Genomic DNA, 12,032 nt, shown 5'->3' with positions numbered 1-12,032 from the left:
GACACCAGCACATGTGTACATTTTCAGAATGGGTGACCCAGTGACAGTGACGGCCCTTTAACCGTGTTCATCCACCAACCCATTCACAATTAAGGTTAATAAATTACTGTTTCTTGTTTGAGTACTGCAGTTGTTCAGTCCTCGGAGCATCAAATGTAGCAGCGCCTCCTTCCCAGAATCCTAAAACATGGCATTTAAAGATTCAATTTTTACATTTCACCGGAGGCGAAGGCTGACATTATTTGAGAGGTGAAACAAGACTGTGTGTGTCTTTTTAGTTTTAATTACACTAGAGTTAAACATGAAATACCAAAGGATTCAGTAGAGAATTTTCAGTTGTTTGATATCATATACTGTATCATAAAGACTGTTGTAGGCACAATTATTTTAATTGAAGGAAGTAACTGAACCATGAATATAATAATTCATTATTCAGTTATCTATGTATAAATACACGAGAAAGAAGTTCAAAAAGAAAACTCTACCATAGAAGCTTTTCTCCAAAAAAACATGTTCTCTGAAATGAATACCTGCAGAGACCAGTCAGGGCTTAAAAAAAAAAAAGGTATTGCACTTTTTTGGGTTGAATATATAATTGAATATATATCTTTTATTTCCAATTAAAATCGATCGTGAGTCAAAAATAAGATATTAAAGCAACCTGCTCTTTGTAGTGAAGTTTGACTTGACTTGTGCGAACTTATAGTGGTATATATAATAATAATATAGCTATTTAAGGTTGTCCGTCTGTCCCGTTCTCCTGAACGTCATATCTCAGGAATAACATTTCTTCAGATTTGGCACAATCATCCAATTGGAATCAAGGATGAACAAATTAGATATTTCAAAGGTCAGAGGTCAAGATCACTGTGACCTCATAAAACGCATTTTTGTGTAACTAAAGAATTCATATGGTAATTATGATAAAATAAACTCAATAGCTTTTAATTCAATTCCTTCGAAGTCTTCATTACATCTATTATATGAGTCTCGACAGACATGGATGTAAACTGCAACTTGACTGCTTGGCGGAGGCAAACAACCGTGAGGCTGTAATTCTGGTTATGTATTAATATAGTTTCAAGGTTGGTGTAATTGGAAGCTGGCATGCTCCAGCCCCTGTGATCATAAGCAGGAAAAAACAGCTTAGAAAATGAAAGAAGGTAGTTTCACCGTTGCACCGACATCTGGACAGGTATGTCAGTTTTTCACCTCCTCCTCTTGGGTTTTTTTTTACAAAACCTCAGTATGTGATCAAATCTAAATGCATTTTCTCCTGAAAACTGATTGAGCGTCTTTGTTGCTGTGGAAACCTGTATGGCAGTGATGAAATCCTTAGCTGCCTGGTCCGTTTCAGCACAAATTACTTACTGATATTAAACATCGATTTGTCATTTGCTGTGTGATTTGCTCAGTGGAGAATGGAAGGGGAGGCATGAGTGAGCAGCCTTAAAACAATAAAGGAGAGACAAAGAGTGTGTGAGTCAGTATGGCAGAACTCATTAAAGTGTGCATTCGTAAGAGTGGGATATAAATATATTCAGATCATTCAGAACAATGTATTAGATGGATTTAAATTTAATAACAACAGGTTCATTTTGTCTTTCAATCCATTAATATGGAGTCTAATGTCTGCTGGTGCATGATGTGAAACCACAGAAGCAGCGGTAGTCAGTCATCTCGTGATGATTCTTAAAGGCTAATTAATGGTTCACTGTCAAAATGTCATTGTAGCTCTGAATTCATTTCAGCAGGAAACGGCATGCCGGCAATCAGTGCACACACAAAAAACACATCACTCTTACACTGACTCCTGCTTCTTTCATTAAATACTAACACGCCACAGCTCAAAAAACCGGACCAAACGGTTCACACAGTTTGGACGACTGTTTGCAGTAAATGGATTTGTTCTGACTACGTGGTAGCCTGTATGGTAACGTCTGGTAATAGGTACATTTTGTGTTTCTTCAGTGTTTGGCTTAGCTTCCATTTACATTCAGTTTTTGTGTATTTTGACGTTTGTATGAACATGCTAACACGCTGCTGGCAGCAGCTGCGGCTGCAACATGCTCATTGCTTCATACCAAATGGGGTTCAGGGTAAAATCAAATACAGCTTATTGTGGAGAGAAATATTTTGTTTGGGGGTTTTATTTGTGCTCCCCACGTGTAAGAGACACGTGTGCTATTATCTCAGCACAAAATCCATCAGTGTAAATATCCTGACTGTTAGATGTTAGATAGATGTTGTTATTGGTATATTGCCAATAAAACTCTTATAATGAAAACAGGCTGCTGCATGAGGTGGTTGCCTCAGTTCACATCTGCTGAATTATTCATGTAGAGAAAATAGAAAATATAGTCAATTTCTGCTGTACTGTGTGTGTGTGTGTGTGTGTGTGTGTGTGTGTGTGTGTGTGTGTGTGTGTGTGTGTGTGTGTGTGTGTGTACACACACACACACACACACAGCAATCAGCCACAACATTAAACTGGTAATAGACCCTTTCATTTTCTTCACATTTTGTTATGTTGCAGCTTAATGCCAAAATCACTTAAATTAATTTTTCCCTCATCATAATACAGTAAATACTCTATAATTACAAACTGAATAAAGAATCTTCGAAATGTTTGCAAATGTATTAAAAAGGAAAAACTGAAATATCACATTGACAGAAGTATTCAGACAGAGGCAGGACTGGGTCAAGGCACGGATCTGGTGAATGGTACAGAAAAGCTTCTGCTGCATTGCAAGTTCCCACAACACAGTGGCCTCCATAATTCTTCAATGGAAGAAGTGTGGAAGAGCCGGGGCTCTTTGTAGAGCTGTTGCCTGGCCATACTGAGCAATCAGGGGAGAAGATCCTTGGTAAGGGAGGTGACCAAGAACCTGATGGTCACTCTGGCTATATTTGAACATAATAAAGAGTGCAAGATGTGAAGACTTCTGAATACTTTCTGAAGCCACTTTACATCACTGAGATTTGTTCCTCTACTCCATTGCAGTGGAGATAAACAAAATTTTATTCATATCACTCACATTACATTTTTTTTAATTTAAATTTTTTTTTCACTGACCAGTTTCTTTCCAGAAACTGCGAACATAATCACATCTCTCTTTTTACCTTCTCTATTGCTATCTGCCTCTCTCTCTCCCACCCAGCCCCCCATGGTGATCGATTACCCCGTCAAACCCCTCCCCTGGTTGCCATGGCAACACGCTTCGCCTGTACTCGGAGTAACAGCTGTAAAGTCAGCCCCACATTTTTCCTGCATCCCTCCTTCTCCACTCCCATCCCTCCTTATTTATTACTTTTTTTGTATCCCTCACGTCCTCCAACTGTCATCCCTCCTTTTATTCCTCCTAGCCCTCCGTCACTCCTGATCCCTCTTCTATCCCTCGTTTTATCCCTCATCCTGTACATTCCTTCTCTTTGATCATTCCCTGTTTTTCCTTTCATGCCTCCTTTGTCTCATCAATTCTTCTGTCCCTCCTTTTATCCCACCTTCTTTCCATCACTCCAGTTGCCCCCACCTTTTCTCATTTAATCCCTCCATCTATGCCTCAATGATTCACTTTATCATCTTTTATACCTCTTTAATCATCTGTTCATCCCTCCTTCAGTCCCTCCTTTTACCTCTCCTGTTCCCCTCTTCTTATCCACCTGTCTCCCATTCCTGTCATATCTTTATTCTTTCATCTACCATTCTATCACTCCTCCTAACCCTGCACTCCATCTTCTACCCCTCCCGTCCCTCCTTTCTTCTTCCCTTATCCCTGCTTCAACCCATTGCTCCTGCCCCTCCACCACTTCTTTCATTTTCTCCTTCAAATCCTTGCACTCCCTTTGCTGCCTAATCTCTCCACATCTCCTTCCTTCCACTCCGCTTTGCCTCCCTGCTCCATTTTTTCTTGCTCTCTTTCCCTTTCTTCATTCTTTTGTACTTCTTCCAGTTCTCCATAAACTCTGCCTTCATCCATTGCCTTATCAGCATCACCGTTTTACATAACTTTGATAACATTTATTTTTCTTCCTGCTGTTTGTGCAAATCACCTGTTGGACACCGAGAGACGTGCTTAAACGGAAAAGTATGCGCAAAGCATGATGTCACACTTCTACTCATAGACACTGATTCATAAATGAATAGATCAGGCCTGTGTCCCGTCCTTTTGATTAGTTGACTCATTTGTGGGCCGCTGCCGACACTTCATTTAAATTAATAATTGCACTTTTTAAAAAAGGGAATAAATCAAAAGAAAACTAAATATAGGCCTAATCCAGTTCTGCTGGTGAATGCGAGAATCACAGTGGAGTCCGTTAGTCTTCACTCTCATTTCAGCTCGTCTTCACTTTGTATCCCTTTCAGTTTTGAGGTGCTGAGACGGTTTTTATTAACAGGAGAAATGAAGCAAGGAGCTGAGACATATAATTAAACAGGAGAGGAGAGGAATTGATATAACCTTAATAACTATATATTAATATATATTAATAACACCCACATGTAACTGATGACATCAGTTAACCGACAAAAACACATTTTAAAACACCCTATCATCTGTACTTTCTCTTTGTCACCTGAACTCACTCTACTGTTACAGCTGAAATATCGTTCAGCTGTAACGCTTAACGTTTTGAGTTCCATCAGCCGACTTTTTGATTTTCTCTTTCATTTTTTTCCATTTTGCATCTTTAAAAATGTTCTCTGCAGTGTCATGATTCCCATTTAAGTGCTTGTGTTTTATTTTAACCACAAAAAAGTAAAAAAAGAAGCTAGGAATACCCTTTAACCATGTTAACTTTTAACTAAGCACAGATATACAAAAGAATCAGTGTAATAACTGTCACCTTTTGCAGATGTAGAGCAGTAAGAGTTTAGACAAATGAGACAAAGTGTGAGTGTTGAGCTGCCTTGTTTGAATTCCGGACCAACTGGGCAAAAGACTCACAAGACCAGGGGCTGGTCTAGCAGCCGGTCCAGGGGCAGGGCCAGGGGCTGGGCCAGGGGCTGGGCCAGGGGCTGGGCCAGGGGCTCTGGAATCTGACTGGCAACCAGAGTGAGAAGACAATAGGAAGTTGACTTGTTAGCATCAGAACCTCTATATGAACATCAAAAAAGATGCAAATTACCAGACACAGAAAATGACAACAAAACGTCCACAGAATGACACAAAGAAAGAGATGCAAAACAATGGTATAGAGATGGATAAGTGGAGGCCATCGATGAACACTGGTCTCAAAATAAGAAAAGTAAAAAGTGTGTGTGTCACACTCTGTCACTACGAACCTCGCTGTGTGCTTGTTTATGTATGTCTATATTTATGTGCAGACTGTTAAATAAGTTTCCTTTTATTATTTCATTAGAACCGTGTCACATCAGCCTCTGTCTGTTTTACTTGAGCATCTCAGCTGATCATTGGAGTCTAATATGAGACAGCCCAATAGGACAACCGGAGCCCGGAGCTACTCGTCCGAGGGTTTTTGAGAACAAACAGACCCTTCTGGACAGATGATGTGTAGCACACTTCACCCTGACATCATGAATCTCATTTTGCTCGTTTTGTGTTGGTTGGCAGAGCCGTTCAGCAGCAGATACACAGAAGCAAACGGAGAACAAACATGTGTAGTTACACAGATCCACATTGAAACTGCACAGAAGCTAAACAGTATTTGTCATGTCAACGTACTTTGCTGTCTCTATATGGATGGTCAGGTTTATCAAAGGTTTTGAATGCATTTGAAAAGTGAAAAAACACAGAGGGGGAGAGTCGTTCCAGGAAGCAGAGAGTCTGAAAAGTAGAAAATGGTGTGCACGTGCGTGTGTGCGAGTGCGCGCGCACCAACTGGTGAGATTAAAACCTCAGCGTGAAACCTAAGGCTGGGCAGATGGACTGAACCCTGTTTCCTACAGTATGTGCATCGGCCCTGAATATTCTACCTCTCTCCTCCTTCCTCGTTTCATCTCTCTGTCCATCTGTCCATTTGTGAGGAGGAAAGCACCTGCTAATACCTTCTGTTAATCTAAGTTTATCTCATATTTTAAAAAAAAGACATCAGCAGTTTGTTTTTTCTTTCTTAACGTCTTCTCCTTTCATTTCTGCACATCCATCCTCTGTCCTCAATGATTACGGTTCTGCACATGAAAGGAACGTCAATAAAAAATAGATTTTTAAAGGACACCCGGTAATTGTTTTGTAAATTTTGGCCTAAACATCTTCATTTTGGTGTTTTTTTATTTTTATTGCTTTACCTGTGAGTATTCAGATGTGTGTGATATATACTATCCTTCAAACATTTGACATAAATTTGACAAAATGACATCACACACTTGAATAATTTGTGCTGAAACACGGAAGAAAGGCCCCAAAAGTTCATGTTTCAGTTACCATTTTGTTTCATAGAGCTTGGTTAAGTTGAAGACAAACAGTACAGCCATAAAAAAAGATATCTAAACTTTATCACTCTTAAATAACAGTGCTGATTGGCTTTAACAGGAACCTGTAATAAGCTTTGCCTTCCTGCCAGTAATCATTATGTGAGAACACACTTTTTTTTTAAATTTGCATGAGACAAACATAGGTGAAAACTGAAACTCCTTTAAAAACCAGTCTTCAGATGATTCAAAAATAACCACCGATGTTTTGTTTTTGTGTCAGAATCATGTTGTACATTTACACTTTGCTTTCGCAGTAAATGGAAAAACCAGCAGCTGCGTGAATGCACGACTTCCTGCCACCATGTAATGATAACAATTCCAATTTACACAGGAAACCAAAGTCAGCCTGTGTCTGCCTCAGTTCTCACCATTTAGAGTAATTCTTCTTTCTGTCCGGTCTTGTCTTTGCTCTCACTTTGTATGTAATAGCATCATCTAAAATTTGCTATGTGTTCAGTTGAATACACTTTTACAGATCTTTACTTCTCTTGTCTTTTTGTCAAAACAAACAAAAGAGGCTGCCTTCACAACAAAAGACCGTCTGATCTGTTGCGTGCTCTGTATGTTCTGATTTTAAAGGAGTGTGACACAAACTAATTTGCTCTTTCTTCTCCCCCCCCCGTAGGTGAGCTAGTGGCACCACCTTCAGCTCTACCAAGGCCTCCCCCTCCCCCCTCCCTCTTCCTCAGGCTAAACCAGTCGTGCTCTGCCTCACTCTTCCCTCCTGCCTCTCGTGGGAACCACACACCGCCATGTCCCTCTTCGCCTCGCCCGTGCCCATCCCCCTCCTCGTCCTTCTCCTCCTCCTCCCGCTGCCTCCCTGTCAGCCAGAGTCCCAGCGCAGTGAGCCCAGCAGCGACCCCAACCCGAGAGTGGTCTCGCCCTCCATTTTCCCGTCCTCCTTCCCACCTTCCATGTCTTACGGCAACAATACCGTGTCCGGCAACAAAGGGAAGTGTGAGGAGGCGACGGTGTGCAGGCCTGGCATCCTGCTGCCCGTCTGGCAGCCCAACTGGCCCGGACTCGGCGACCAGGTGGCCAGAGCTGTGGTCTACTTTGTGTCGCTCATGTACATGTTCCTGGGAGTGTCCATCATTGCCGACCGCTTCATGGCATCTATAGAGGTCATCACATCGCAGGTGAGAACGGGTGAATGGAGGAATGCATTGGTGGTGCAGTTAAGGGGGAAATATTGGGAATATAAATATCTGGTGATTATTTTTTCAATGAATTGTTGTCTCAAGATTGTGAAAAATGCCTGAAAAATGCCCCAAAGTCTCCAGATAGCTTGTTTTGTCCCAGCAACAGTCAAAAACCCAAAGACTGTCATCAAACAGAGAGCGCCCTGGTAGCTGAATGGCTACACCGCCGCCACGCCACCCGCTGCCACGGTTCAACTCCTGGTTCATCTCCAGCTGGACTCGGTTTTTGTATATCATACCGCTACCCCCCTCCGATCCCTGTCTCCCTCCTTACTATCAACTGTCCACTAAAGGCAAAAATGCCAAAAAATAATCTTTAAAACATCAACCCCTCACGTCTGAGAAGCTCGAACCAGTTCATATTTGGCTTTAAATTGGATGAATATACCAGATGGGACTTGTTTTTTTCATAATATTCTCATGTTTTTTTTCTCTAAAATGTAGAGACAAAAATGCAGAAATCTAATATAAAGGAAAGTTTTCCTAGATTTCATTGTCTCATAACCCTTCATTTGTTTAACTTTTATGTCATCAATCTTTTTGTTTTGTCTTCTTGCTTTTGTTACAGCGAGTTGTTGGATCCAGACTTCAAGTGCACATATTTCACACACATCATATCCTCTAAAATGTATGCTTTTCATGGATTTTTGCTCAGCTGTAGCATTGACTTAAGTCTACAGAGGCAATGGTGCATTAAATCGACCATGTTGCCCCAACAGCTCTCACACATCTCCGTAATCGGAGGCAGTTGATTCATGTTGTTTTCTAAATGGACAGGAACCGTGTTGACTCTGCAACAAACAGCTAAACATAGACCTACTTCATGTTAATCCATTTATGAGGCAGTGATTTCTGGTCTGTGATTTAGCCATGAATGATTCATTAAAATCTCTGTTATGTTCAAGGTCAGTGAGTGTGTTTGATGAGCACCGACGAAGAATGAAGCTGTCGGTGAATGTGTCAGCATCATCATATCAATATCTCTTCATTGCAAGCGAGGCCTGATCAGTTTCCTTAATGTTGACTACACCGATCCATTTGTCCTTTATAATAGTGTAAACGTCCATCGACTGTTTTCGGAGACAGAGACACATGTGCAAATAACAGACGTGTTATTTGCCCAGTAGGACAGTTGTCATGAAGTGCATCTATTTGAACCAAACACAGCAGGATTTACTGAGGTGTAGTCTGTCACTCTCAGCGTATACTGCAGTACCGTTGTTGGAGGTTGGTGTAATGTGTCACAAGCAGATAGAGCTGTTGGTTTGTGTGTGTGTGTGTGTGTGTGTGTGTGTGTGTGTGTTGTCTCAGATGGCCTGTAATGGTTCGGGTGTTGAGGTTATGCAATCACAAGCACTGTAGATAAAGAGAGGAAGGGTCCTGGGAGGTTTGAATGGAGGCAGATGTTCAGTATGAGAGAGGAGGACGAGGAAATGTGAAGGTCAGATGAAGGGAGGAAAGAGAAGAGGAAGGACAACGAAAAACTGACTCACGAAATGTACATAAAAATCAGGATCATTTTCCTTTTGTTCAGTCGAAATCCTGTTTGTAGTGATCGAAGACGTACTCAGATCTTTCACTTAAGTAACTTTTACTTAAGTAGCAATAACACAGTGTACAGATACTCTGTTACAAGTAAAAGTGCTGCATTCAGCATTTTACTTAAATAAACGTACAGCACAGTACTAGCATCAAAATATACTTGCAGAATGGCCCATTTCCCAATAATGTCTGTTATGCTATTGGATTATAATTATATTGTCGCATCATGTGTTCATCACTTTAGTGTTGCAGCTGGTGATGGTGGAGCTCATGAATTTCCTTCCAGAATTATTAATTTGGTATTATTTTTGATTGATTATGAATCTGCAAATTAACTAGTTATGATATAAATGCAGTGAAGTAAAAAGTAAAACGTTTCCCTGTGAATTGTAGTGAAGTAGACGCATAAAGCAGCAGTAAATGGAGACACTAAAGTAAAGTACAAATACCTCAAAACTGTACCTAAGTGCAGTACTTGAGTACATGCACTTAGTTACTTTTCACTGCTGGTAGCAGATTCATGAGTTTCAAGGCTCATCAGATGCCAAAACACCATGGGTTTCACAGTATAATACTGAGACAGGATTTTACAGCTTTGGAAAGTTATTACATAAACCTGTTATATATTTCATCCCAGTTCAGTGTTACAGAGCAAACTACCAGAAATGCGTACGTGCATATGTTTGACTGGCCACCGCAGTGTCTTGCTACAGCAAAAGTTCAGTCTGGTTCAACTTTTTTACCAGACAACACTGTGTTGTTGTTGTGTTTTTTTGTTTTTTGTCTTTTGTTTTTATTCCTTCCAGAGCCCTCCTCGTTGGCACCAATGCTGCACTGTTGAACTGACCTCATTTAAATAAATCACAAATCACTTTGCTGGTTCGAATTATTTCGCACAGTTCAGTTCAACAGCCGGTAGATACGTAGAGAGGAGGGGGCATATATAAAGAAAGAGAGAAGAGGTAATAGAGTAATAGAGATGGTAGCAGGGGTGTCAAGAGAGAAAGATGAAAGGGTAAATGGAGGAAGGAGAGTATTCATCCATCCTTTTCAAGGTGAATGTAAATGATTGTCCGATTGTGTATGCAACAATCCATCACTGTGGCAGCCACAACAACACCTCAGCTGTTTTGGCAGAGGCCTGTTTTGTCCTTTATGTGTGTGTGTGTGTGTGTGTGTGTGTGTATGTTTTCATGTATTATGAGGATTTATGAGTCTAGACAGGACATATGGTAAAAACAGTGGAGAGTATACCAGTGAATAAACTGCATATGCTGATGAAAACAGCAGCGACAGAGCGATAAATCTGTCTTTGCGTGGACACATATGGACAGCAGACAGCTTAGAGAGACAGACTGTGACGAGAGAGTCACAGGTTTGATGACATGCCAGTCGGTGTTATGTCTCCTTACTTGGTTGGTCATGTAACTGCCTGGTGTGGGACAAATGTAAAAATATAATAAATGAAACTCTATGTGGAGCTCCCAGTTTTGCTTCTGCTACTGCTTTTCCTACAGTAGTAGTGATGTTATTGTGCACATGTAAATGCACCCAAATATTACTAACTGAATGAAACTGATTTGATCCCTCTGCAGCTCCTCGTCACAGTTTCATTGAGGAAGATACTGACCCTTATCCTCTTAGTCAAATAATTCTTAATAAAACAGAGTAATTCATGTAGTGTTTCAGCATTTAAAACTATATAAGGATTCAGGATGGAGGCTAAAATTCAAGATTCTCACAGTTTTCTTTCTTTCTCACTACTCAGCTGTGTTGTTTGTGCAGTGGATCACCTGTCACCCAAACTGTGGGGGTGGGAATGTGGCTTCCTGTCAAAGCTGAGAGTTTGTCTCCTGCATTTGGTGCATTTTGTTTAGTTTTGGCTTTTGCTGCTCATGCTGATTATCCTCTTCTTCTTCGTCTTTTATTTATTACAAACAAAGTGTTGTTTCTGCTACTACAGTTGTCTTTCTTAGGAAAACACCTTGAAGATAAAACAGTAAATAAAAAGGCTTTAAGTAAATGGTATACTATGTGATATAGGCTCAAGAGTGTATGTTGCAATGATAACAATTAATGAGAATACAGTAAACATAAATATTACTTAAATACACTACTATAAACTACATGACATGTACTTGTATGCAGGGTACATTAAGTGAGGACGTTCAACATACGTATAAACCACAAATCTTACATAAAAAATGCCCTAATAACTAAGAAGACCAATGGGGACTAACCTGGTCCTCACAACTTTTTAATTTTTAATTTTAGGGTTTATTTTAAATTCAATAAATCTGGTGACCTGACATTCAGCCCTGCATAGCCTGAGCAGAAGTCTAAGCAGCCAGACTAACTGGAAACACCCATGGAGGTGTGCAGAGAATTTAAAGTTTGGTTATAAAGTTTGTCCAGGGAATTAATGTACAGTTATACATTATGTGTACAGTTGTTTGATGTCCATACAAGTACAATAATAGCAACATGTCTGTGCCTGTGTGTGATTGTGTGTGTGTGTGTGTGTGTGTGTGTGTGTGTGTGTGTTTGGGCCAACAGGAGAAGGAAGTGACCATCACGATGCCTAACGGGGAAACATCAGTGGCAACAGTTCGAATCTGGAATGAAACTGTGTCCAATCTGACGCTAATGGCTCTGGGCTCCAGTGCTCCGGAGATACTTCTGTCTGTTATAGAGGTACACACACTCACACACACACACACACACACACATATAAAAACACACGCTCCACTGTGTCTTTCTATCACAGGGGCTTATGTGGATTCATTGATGCTGCCAGCACACACTTCCTCCTCACAAACCTCACACACACTATATCCCTCCAGGTGTGTGGTCAC

At 40.6% G+C, this 12,032-nt stretch overlaps 1 protein-coding gene across 1 annotated transcript in view; it reads left to right on the top strand.

Moving 5' to 3' along the window:
• Positions 1-7,185: 7,185 nt before the first annotated feature.
• Positions 7,186-12,032, top strand: part of LOC120792245 (sodium/calcium exchanger 2-like) — a 5,255-nt gene continuing 408 nt past the window's right edge. Inside the window, exons 1-2 of the mRNA XM_040131319.1 lie at positions 7,186-7,572; positions 12,021-12,032. The exon at positions 12,021-12,032 is cut by the window's right edge and continues 408 nt beyond it. Coding sequence (XP_039987253.1) covers positions 7,186-7,572; positions 12,021-12,032 — 399 coding nt within the window. The remainder of the gene's footprint in view (positions 7,573-12,020) is intronic.

The sequence above is a fragment of the Xiphias gladius genome, chromosome 7 (genome assembly GCF_016859285.1).
Source record: "Xiphias gladius isolate SHS-SW01 ecotype Sanya breed wild chromosome 7, ASM1685928v1, whole genome shotgun sequence".
In the NCBI taxonomy this organism is placed as follows: domain Eukaryota; kingdom Metazoa; phylum Chordata; class Actinopteri; order Istiophoriformes; family Xiphiidae; genus Xiphias; species Xiphias gladius.
Note: the sequence above shows the minus strand (reverse complement) of the source record. Positions and strands in the feature narration are given on the sequence as shown.